Genomic DNA, 11,438 nt, shown 5'->3' with positions numbered 1-11,438 from the left:
TCTCTCTCTGTCTGTTTCTCTCTGGTGAGTGCACATGCTCTATAGCAAACTGAAAAAAAAAAAAAAAAGAAAGAAAATAAATGAGAAAGTAGGAAGAAGATTACTAATATTTGCAATTACAATACCTGCAAAAATATCTACTGATTGGTAATTTTTAGGTTTTATTTTGAAATAATGTATCAGAAATGAGAGATTTTTTCTTTAAAACATTATTTTAGAAGAAATTCATAAATGTTGAAAATACAGAAATGGAAAGCATTTCATCAAATACAAAACTAACTAAGCAACAAAATTAGTAAATTTTAACATGGACAAAGCAAAATTTAAAACAAAAATGTGTATGAGTGACAAACAGGGATTTTAATATTTGTAAAAATAATCTTAAAAAGTAATGATCACAAATACAAATACAATGATCAATATTGCTTCAAATTAAATACAACTGCAAATAAGACTATACAATGCAACAAATTAATAATTATAAATATATGTTTACTAATTTAACTATTTCAAATTGACATATATTAAACAAGGCACCAAAGAAGTAATATTATTAATATGGTTCAACTCTATGTAAATTTAGCATTAATGCCATCAAAATATTAACAAGAAACCATAAACTGTTTATAAAAATGGGTTTTATACTAGGCCAAATAAGTCCTATTCTAAGCTAAATATCACTAAACATGTTTTCTGACCCCAATTTAATAAGATAAAATATCAACACAGAAAAGTTTCCTTTCTAAAGTTCATATTGAGGAAAAATTACTCTGTCAAATAACTCTTGCATTAAATAGAAGTTATAAAAGATGTTTATAAATTCTTAGAATTGAATGAAAATATAAGAACCATGTGTGAACATTTGTGGAATTCATATAAACTGATATTTAGGCAAAAAAAACCCCAGTTTTAAATATATTTACTAAAAAGTTTTTTAAAAGAAAGATTAAAAAGAAGCTTTCAAAAGAATAACCAACTTATGTTCTCAAGAACATGGCATATCAAATGTCTGAAGAAATTCTCCTAGTTAAAAAGGAATAAATATAGTGAAAAACAAGTCTTCAGAAATATTTTAAGTACACACAATTCAGCTGTCATAAAAGTGTGTGTGTGTACATATATGAATGAAAAAGAAATCAGATGCCAAAAAGGGGGAAAAGTTGTCAAAAATGGTGGGTGTTGAAGACAGGGTTAGCTCTCAGGTTTTGTGAACTTTAATTGAGTAATTACTATTTATTTGGCTTTTTTAATTTTTAAATTTTTAAAAGAATTATTTATTTTAATTTTATTATTGTTATTTTTTAGTTTAACCAGAGAGAGATAGAGAGAGAGAAAGTGAGAAAGCAAGCCACCAGGTCCAGGACTTGAACTGTGGTTGACCTTGTGGGAATCTGGCACCTTAACCACCATGCCACCTGCTGGCCCCTTACTTGGCCTTTTAAATGAACTTACTATACATTAAAAAGCCATAGAAAAATGAAATGGAAGCACTAGCTTATTTTGATGAAAAAGAGTGAAATCCATTCATAGTTTTTTCAAAACATGCACTTTGCACAAACTTTTTGAAGAACTGTCATATTGATGACTTATTCAGCTCTACATCCTCAGCACCTATTTGAGTTTGTGTCTAAACATATTTATTGAATAAATGAATAGTAGTCATTCTCCATATTTGTTTGTAGTCCTTCTCCATATTTCATGGTTTGTAACCATGAAAAAAATGAAGAAATTAAAATATAAATAATATGATAATGATTAAGAATATTATTAGATATCTGCAAGAAGGGTTGTTATATGTCCCTCAAATGTGAGTACAATTTCTAAAACCTGGAAAAATGAACAAACTGTAATGTAATCTATATAGAGAGTGTAGTTACTTAAATAATATAATTTCAAATAAGCCAACTTGGTAAATTTGGTTCAAATAGTTTTGTGTTTTTCCCAGGTTTTTCCTAGCTATTTGTACATTCCAAAGAAGTTAGCTTAAATGTGTAAAAATATGGGACCACCAGTTGACGTAATGGCTATGTGACTGGACACCCATGTAGTCGACCATGGTTCAAGCCCAGACCCGGTGGCTTAAACTCATGCCAGGTGCATGTGTGTGCATGCCCAAGATCCCAAGAGAAGAATGGAGGAGAAGGAATTGCAGTGTGGCCATCCTCCTGGGAGGTGATTTCTCACTTTCTGTCTTTCTGTCTCTCTCTGTTTTTCTGGCAAGTGCATGTACCCTATAGCAAAAACCTCTCCAATAAATAAATACATAAATAAATAAAGTAAAAATATTGATTAGGGACCCTCTCATAGGAAATTAATTAAACCATTATATTGAGAGATATTCTTGGCATCAGGCCATAAATATCAGACTAGCGCACTTTAGGAAGTAGCCAAAGTAAGTCACTCAGTTTACATCTTGAGTTGTACATAAAAATTCACTTTAAAGTCAATATTTAATATATGTCTGCAAGTGCAAGTTTGTGTATATGAACACATGTGTGTATATGTGTGTATGAACCCTGAGAGCAGAATATTTCATACTTCACCCACACACAGATTCAGTTCTGGGTTCATTTTTGTGCCCCTCAATCAGTTACCATGTTGAGTCCTTCAGAACTGTACTTCTAAATACTAGAATCTTTATTCAGCTCTAATTGGTTCATGTACAAACGTCATCTCAAGTCACTGGATAAAGACTCAGTTCACCAGGCTTTGACCCTTTGTCTCTGAAGTGGGCTCCATTTGTCCATCTATTATTTTTTTAAAGAACTACTTTTACTTCTCTACGGTCACTCTCGAACATACATCAGTAAAAAATAGTCATTAGGATTTACACAGTGAAATTAAAAGTAACTTTTTTTATTGATCCCTATTCATCTCTTTTTTTTTTTTTTTTGGAGAGGATTTATTTATTTATTTTGCTATAGGATGCATGTGCTTGCCAGTCAGACACAGCGAGACAGAGAGAGACAGAAGGTGAGAAATCAACCCCCGCCTCCAGGGTGTATGGTCATGCCGCAATCTCTTCTCTTCTATTCTCCTCTTGGGATCTTGGGCATGCATGCACACATGCCCAACATGAGTTTAAGTCACCAGGTAAGGGACGCGAATCACGGTTGACTACATGGGAGTCCAGCGACATAGCTATTACGCTAACTGCTGATCCCCTACTCACTTTTTTAAAGAAATTCTTAGAAAAGTAACTTTTTAAAATATTAAAATAAACTTTCCAAAGAAGCATCCCCACCAGTCCCACACTTCCATATTCTTAATGCCAAGATTGATCACAACGTCCTTGTCTTGGTTTCTTTTTCTGTAGGCATCCTTGGGGGAATGAAGGTCAATGCTCAGGGAAGTTAGAAAAAGCACAATGCAAATTCTCATTTAAGATTCTTATTCTCATCATAATCTTTACAGTGATAGTCTCTAAGCTGGTGTTTTTCCTTCAGGAATCATAAGTGTCAAAACATTACAGGACAGAGAAGCAGAATGAGCCACTGAACTTTCAAGTGTGAGTAAAATCTCATGTGATTTCCTGAGATGTAATCCAAATTATATAAGATTTATGTGATGTTCAATAACACAGTTAAAAAGCAATGCCGAAATGTAGTGAAAAAGATACAGTTCTGCAAGGAATTCTTCACTGGCTCATTTTCCTAGAACATTCATTTCTCCCCAAGCTTATCTAGGTGGTTCTGACAATTTTTCCCTTCTTGCAGCATCTCAGTTGTAACAGTACCCTCAGAAAGGCTTGCTTTAGCTTGCTGTTCCCTACAATTATGATAAGTGAGTGAACCGAGGGATAGATTGTGGAGGTTGTCATACCAAAAATAAACAGCAGTCTGTTTTCTGGCACAGTAAAGGACATTGTTTCTATGGAAACGCCTATAAAATACAAGATAAAGAGAATAATGAAAGATACTAGAACTCTCATTGCCCTCATATGAGCTTCTGTGTTGGTGTCTCTGAGACCTGTGAGAGTCAATTGCATCCGCCTGTTGTGTCTCCAAAGGGAGAAGATTAACAAGAAGCATGTAACTAGGGAGAGTATAAAGTAGAAAATGACTCCAAGGTTGAGCAAAATCTGTTTTATAAAGAATTGACTTCTTGACATGTTGAAAAACCAGGTTGAGTTTCTGTACGTCCATCTATGATCATTAAGAATCTCCGCAAGTTGTGAAAAAGTAAGTAACCATGAAATAAGCAAGGATCCTAATAGAAGAGGAAGCACTACACTGATTCTCCCCTTCAACCAAAGAAATACATGGTGTGAAAAATTTGCTACTTTCAGAAAATAGAAGATGCTAAGGCTGGTGGCAAACCAGACACTTGATTGATTAATAAGAACCCATAAGTAACTAATACAGTGAACTACATTATCATAAGGATATGTATTTGTAGAGAATATCCTCATAAATCCATCTGTAATTATTAACCATATCAGAAAAATTCTGGAAATAGCCAACCCAGTGAGAATAAAGTCAATCGTAGAGAATTTCTTATACTTGACACAATAAACGCAGTTTACAAGTCCAATAAATCCATTTGCTAAAACCCCCAATATTGTCTCACTAATTGCAGCAAAAATGAGGATGCCCTCTGCTATACTTGACATATCTGCCTACCCCTAGTAATAGTTCTGCCGTATCTTTTTCAGATTACCTGCTGTAGCATGACGTGTATACTGGCTGCTCAACACAGAGTGATTGTCTTCTTTTTCGTTCTATCAAGATGTAAAAGTGTCCTTGTAATGTTTGGTGATGGAATCAGAAATACCTTTATGGAGACTGCTCTAGTTACTTTTTAAAAACTTAGCTACTTGCTACTCTAGATGGTATATGTCTGGATTGAATATCTATCTACAATTTGTTAAGATGCAAATGAAAGTTTCTGTTTCATGGATTTTACTTGTCCTCCTGGGACTATTTTGCATTTAATAAATTGAACTGCGGGATAGGAGTGCCAATTATATACCTACACGATACAAAACAGAAGAGAAACAAAAAGTAGACTTCAGTTTTGCAATATGAAATCACTATCATTCTGAGTACTGAAGTTTTTTTTTTTTTTCTCTGAGTAGTTCCTAAAATGGTAAGATAATGTGGCTACATATCTATAATTTTCACATAACGTGACTCTGATCAAGTCCACAGAATAAGAAATATTATGGGACACCTCTCTCAAATGTGTTGCCATGAATAAATCCTTTTAATACATGTTATGTTCATCTTTATGACATCATGATAAGTGAAAAATATCTTTTATCTACACTTTTTTTAAAAAAAGAAAATTTAAATTTTAGAATCTGAGCCTATGCTATAGCTAAAAAATAAAAACATTCACTTATTTTAATTTGCTTTGGTTGATTGCTATTAAGGTTGAGGATTATTTATCATCTGAATAATTTAATAATGGAATATTATTGTTTTTGTATTCATTGTTCACATTTTTTTTTCTTTTTTAAAAATCACACTAGAGAGCTTATGCGTGCTTGAGAGAGAGAGGAGAGAGGGAGAAAGCACCCTCTATTGGGCCTAGTCGTACCACGGTCTGTTTTCTTGCAGTTTTGTATCCTGTCAGTATTCTGAACACACACACCTATCGAGCAGGAAGGCCACTAGGGTCAGGACTCAAAGCCTGGATAATCTTGTGGGATCTGGCTTTCTTTGTACTGTATTTAACCCTGTGTTACAGATAAGCCTCCCACATATTCTTAATATTTTGCAAATCACTCATATTTTATGAAAATCATTTCTTGTCCTGCGATTTTTCCTCGTAGTCATCAATTACCTTTGAGTTTTGTTCACGGGATCGTTGTCCTTGTTATTATTGTTTTATATAATATACAAGTATAGCATATATTTTTGTAGTTAAGTACATCTATCTTTATCTTTATGGTTTCAAACTCTTTATGATCCAAAATGTTGCCTTCCTGATAGCAAATGTGCATCTTTATTTTTATGAGTCCTTTTTTACCTTCTAAACTTTTTATTAACCAAAAAAAAAAAAAAAGAAACTCTAAGATATTAAGTTAAGATTCTTCTCTCCACCCTCAGTAGCTCACAATCTTTATGAAGATTCTTGGTTTTATAACCTGAAACCAACTTTAATCAGCTTAATTAGAAAAATGATTTGTAGGACATATATTGGAAACTCAGAATTGATAAATAAACTTCAAAACCTGTCTTAGGCAATAACAAAGAAAGGGAAGATCAGCAGAGTCCAACCACGGGAGAAGTTCTTTTAGACTGTCTTTCCAGCTGATACCATAGGACACTTCTATGCTTCCCTGGCCAGTGCCATCTTTAAATTCATTGTATGGAAAACAGACAATTGGCTTTTTTTCACCAATTCTATAAAAAAACATAAAAAAACCATGCATCTTTAGATTGCTTCTGAACGATTTAAAGAAAACTATCATTCAAAGGGATCTATCAGAATTCAGGAAAAAAATCAACTTCTTTGATAGGAAGCAAAGCTACCTCTTACTATGAAAGAATCCTTACCAAACAGGAAAGGATATCAAATGCTGAACAGTCTACAAATGTAACTCATAAAGATGGTTACCTATTCCCTAGAGGAGGAGAGGTTCTGATTAATCAATTTTCCATCAAATAACTATTGGTTTTCCTAAAGTATGGTGCTATATTTAGGACTAAATGAGGGATTTTTTGATGACATCAGATAATTAACAGCGGATTCTAGATCAGCTCTGCAGACAAAGAGTTCATAGTATTGAATCCAAGTCCACACTTGTTCTTATCATCACATTGACTCCTATCACGGGCACTTTAGGGAAGCATCATGGAGGGCAAAGCCCGAGGGTAGCTAATCTCTACTGGCAGAGTCATCCGATATACCTAATATTTCTGTGTCTCCTCTGTTGTGAATGCTCTCTGGTGATTATTGATATGAACACAATGATCTTCATACTTGGTACCCACTTTGAAGGTGCATCCACCTGTTTCTTAACTCCTACTGTTCATTATTTTCCTTCTTATCTGTTGGCTAACTAGTGAAGACATCTGCTACTGTCCAAGTGTATATGCTTACCTCAGACAACCTCTTCTTTCGTAAAAAGATGTGTACTTGAGGGGCCAGCTAGTGGTGTGGTAGGTAAGTGGGCTGGACCCCACATGGCTAACTTGCTATGCAATTAGAGCACTGGACATGGCACCTTGAAAAACACATGGGAAGCATGTACATAGCTCCCAAGAGGAGAATGAAGGAGAAGAGATTACAGTGTGGCCATCCTCCCAGGAGGTTATTTCTTACTCTGCCTCTCTCCCTGTCCCCTCACTCACCCCTATCTGAGGAGCACATGTGCCCATAGCAAAAAAAAAAAAAAAAAAGTACTTGAAATTATGTTTTTAAGGAGAATTTTTTCTTTAAATTGTCATTTTATAACTGTCCTTTAATAATACCACTAAATAAGCTGTAGCATGACAAAAGTCCATTTTTGTTAAACATTAGTATACTGAGATGACTCATGAATGAATCAGACCTAAGTATTTACCGCTACCATTGGTTGTTCCCTGGAGAAGAGTTAGTGCCATGGAAGTAAATGGCATGGATCTAGGCAATATAATTATATGAAATTTTAAGGCCTCTAAACTGTCTCAGAGCCAATCCTCTGGAAATAATTTTTATTATATGATAGATTATTACTGTACCCAGCTGGGGACTTGATGCATCTGGCAATACTCCTAATGGGTGGCTCTAGTTACAGAGTTTCTTGATATCTTCATTCTTGTGATTTCTCTAGAGCTTAATAATATAAGACTGGATCTCTTGGTGGAGTAGTTCTCTCTGCAGAATGAGTGATCTTGCTCCAGTGTTCTTAGGGGATTGGGCTGCAACTCTGTTGGGGGCTTTTAGTGCCTCCACACAATACCTTCATCTACCTCTAACAACACTGAATCTGCATTGAGTCTAGCCCCTCAAGTATACAACATTGAATCTGTCATATGACCTAAGGGACAATGTATTTGGCACCACTTCCTGGACCTGCCAGCTGAGACCTCTTTTGCCCTGGTCCTTTTTTCTTTGAAAACTCTTGTCGAGATAGTTATCTGGTTTTACTTCTTTATGGTCTTGCTCAAATACACCTCCTCTGTGATAATCTTTCTTGACAAACCTATTAAAATTACAACATTTTGGGACCAACAGGTGGTGTGATGGTTAAGATGCTAGATTCTCACAGCACTCTGACTACGGTCAAGTCCTGAACCCAGTGGCTGGAAAATCACACCAGACGGCTTCAAAAATACCAGGAGCCTGTATAGGCATGCCCAAAATTCTAAGAGGAGAATGGAGAAGAAGGATTAAGGCATGGTCATCCTCCTCTGAAGGGTGATTTTTCACTTTCTCTCTCTCTGTTTCTCCCCCCTGGCTGGTACATGCACCTATGGGGAAAAAACAAAAACCGATGAACAACAACAACAAAACCAAAACAACAACAACAACAACAAATTCTCATATTTTCTGTTAAGATAATTATCACTATCTAAATTTTCTTAATTTTTATATTGTTTGTAAGTGAGTTACATAAATGTAGAGCATGTTATATTTTTCCACTGCTGTATACCAAATAGTCCATCAGAAATACACTAAGGACCATGAAGTGGCTTGGTGGTTAGGGGACTGGATCTCTGTGGCCAACTATAAGGCTGAAATCTCAGCCCCGGTGGCTTGAGAAACATGCTAGGCACAGGTGCATGTGTACCCCAAATCCTGGCAGGATGGAAAAGTGGAGGAAATGGGATTCTCTCCATAGGAGGGAAGAGGATACTTTCTCCCTCTTTCTCTGTGTCTTTCTTTCTCTGGTGAGCACACATGTCCTCTGGCAATTTTTTTTTCAAAAATATGTTTAAATGAGAAAGAATATAATAAATGCTCAAGCTATATGCAATTTCTCTCTGGATACTATTATGGATATCCTGTTACGGATATAATTTGACTAGACAAAAAATTACGATATCTATGACTAGGTATTGAGTAATAAAAAGCTGAAATCATCAGAATTTCTATTAACCATTGAAATTAGAATTAAACTATGAGTTTGCTTATGTTTTAAATCTCTAAGTTTTAAATTTCAGTAATGATCATATTAGATCTAGACATTGTTAGGTCTGAACTGTTGGAGCAAAGAGGTAGTACCTGGGCTAGGGGATAGGGCAGACCTATCAGTTATGAAAACATATTTAGAAAATAATAACCAAATAATTATTATTTGGAGTACAAAGTTGGTCATGTTAGCTCCTTGGTGTTTGAAGATAGCTCCTATGGCTTCAGAGCTGGTAAGATGAGCGAGGTAGTACATTCCTTCATGAAAAGTGATAAATATTTTATAACTGAGAAGTATAAAATTTTTATGCTTACCTAGCACTATTAAGCAAAAAAAAAAAAAGGCATTACATTAGAATTTATTTTCTGAAAGCTAATAATCTGTGGGAATCATCTAGTTAGCACAGAGTATAAAAGTGATATTGTAGGGTCAGCAGGTGGTATGCTGGTTAAGGCACTGGACTCCCATATGATCAACTGCAATTCAAGTCCCAGATCCAGAAACTCGAAACTCTCACTGTGTGTGTGTGTGTGTGTGTGTGTGTTTGTGTGCATGTCCAAAATCCCAGGAGGAAAATGGAAGAGAAGAGATTATGGTATAGCTCTCCCCCCGGAGAGTGACTTATCACTTTCCCTCTCACTCTCTCTCTCTGTCTTTCTCTGGCAAGCGCATGTGCCCTATGACATAAACCTTAAAAATCTGGTAGTATAAACATGAATAGAAATCACTAGTTTGGCTTTTCAGCTAGTTTGGATTTACTCAGTATAGCTGCATGGCATACCTCTTTGGTAAGAAGATCTCAGAGAATTGTTACAGTCAAAAATCCCTTTATATATATAAAGCAAAATCAACAACTGAAGAATAGTGACTATATCTAGCATTGCTAGATTCATGATTTGACTTTTATAGTAGCAGAGTACTTACAGTTGAGCCATATAGACTCCATCATATGCACATTCTGTCCTATGTTTTATTAATTTTAAAATAGACTATCAAGTAGCAGGAAAAATCCCCAAGGCAGTTTCTCTTCATTTGACACATTTAATATGAGAACAATTATTCTACTGACAAATATTTATATAACTGCCCTGAAATTATCAGATGCCATACAGAGATGCTCTTGCTACCAGGGTATTACGTAATCTAAGTATTATGAACAGTGAGACCAAGTTTAGAGCAGTTCCTTATTTATAATATTAATCCATATCTCAGACTCTTCTTTCTAGAGGATCTCTTTAAGTCAGAATTATAGACCAGTAATATAATGATAATAAAGAATTAGGTCATAAATTCAGTCCCAAACTCTTAACCAATTAAAACATACTTATATCAGGTTCCTTTTAATACAGAGAATAGTGATTAGCAAGTGAGTGTTTCTTACATTCCTTTGAAAATATAAACTTGATTAAGAATAAAAATAAGTTAAATTTTAGTTCTTTTCCAGCAATGAAAAACATCAGTATATTTATGTTTTCCTGATGATTTTGTTTGATAAAGAACTTCTTAGCCAGGAAAAGAAAATATTGTACTCAAACATGAAATTTCCTTATATTATTAGTATAAATGCCTGGAATTTTATACTATTAATAATAATAAGACATTCTCTGAACTATGACAGAATCCAGAAATAACTGTTTAAATTACTTTCAAATTTGTTGATAAAATTAGAAATCTAGCATAACACTAGACTTATACATATTTTTCCATTATGTGTGTGTGTGGGACAATAAGAGCAAAAAGATCATTTTTGCATACTTATTTTATTAAAATTTTTGAAAAATAAGACTCTATGTTCAAATTCGAGTGATTCTGTGTAAGGAAACAGTAGATAAAGTAATTGCATCTATAGTTGGGCTTTCAGGGCTTCAGCCAAGCTTTCTCAGAATAAGGACTCTGAAACTCAGATTTGCACGTAGAATATTTACTGGGAAGTTACCTTAAGAATAACACATGTCATGGGTTTAGATAATCAGAAGTAAACAATGGAAGAAGCCGACAATTCATGGAAAAATGTGAAGCTGAGATGGCTCTTTGGAAATGCTCCAAATTAAGCTAGAGGGTCGGGACTTTGTATCTTCATACCAACTAGTCATTGAATATAGGCTTTTTTGGAAGAATGATGTCAACTTAAATGAGGCAGCTTCCTTCTGTCAAGGGAACTTCCTGGAAAAGATGCAGCTGTCAGTCATCAATAGTCAAAACTGCTGACAGCTAGGAAATTTTTTCATATGTCCCAACATGGCATTTGACATCATTCTTTATAGTCCACTCCTTATGCCTCTTGGACCCACCTGCTTCATTTTATAGGTTGCGCCCCACATGAGAGCAGCGACTCCTGGCTTCTAGTTGATCTCTTTGCAAGAAGGGTAATAGA

At 34.8% G+C, this 11,438-nt stretch overlaps 1 protein-coding gene across 1 annotated transcript; it reads right to left on the bottom strand.

The window, feature by feature from the left end:
• Window positions 1–3,682: 3,682 nt before the first annotated feature.
• Window positions 3,683–4,612, bottom strand: TAS2R10 (taste 2 receptor member 10). Its single transcript, XM_014582672.1, has one exon. The coding sequence runs from the start codon at window positions 4,610–4,612 to the stop codon at window positions 3,683–3,685; it is 930 nt and encodes a 309-aa protein (XP_014438158.1).
• Window positions 4,613–11,438: the final 6,826 nt, after the last annotated feature.

This window comes from Tupaia chinensis, unplaced genomic scaffold, assembly GCF_000334495.1.
Source record: "Tupaia chinensis unplaced genomic scaffold, TupChi_1.0 Scaffold143728_1, whole genome shotgun sequence".
NCBI lineage: Eukaryota > Metazoa > Chordata > Mammalia > Scandentia > Tupaiidae > Tupaia > Tupaia belangeri.
The sequence above is the reverse complement of the archived record's forward strand: the minus strand, read 5'-3'. Positions and strand labels throughout refer to the sequence as shown.

Excerpts from the sequence above, each read along its gene's own strand:
- TAS2R10 (XM_014582672.1), bottom strand. The coding sequence starts at position 4,612 with ATGTCAAGTATAGCAGAGGGCATCCTCATTTTTGCTGCAATTAGTGAG.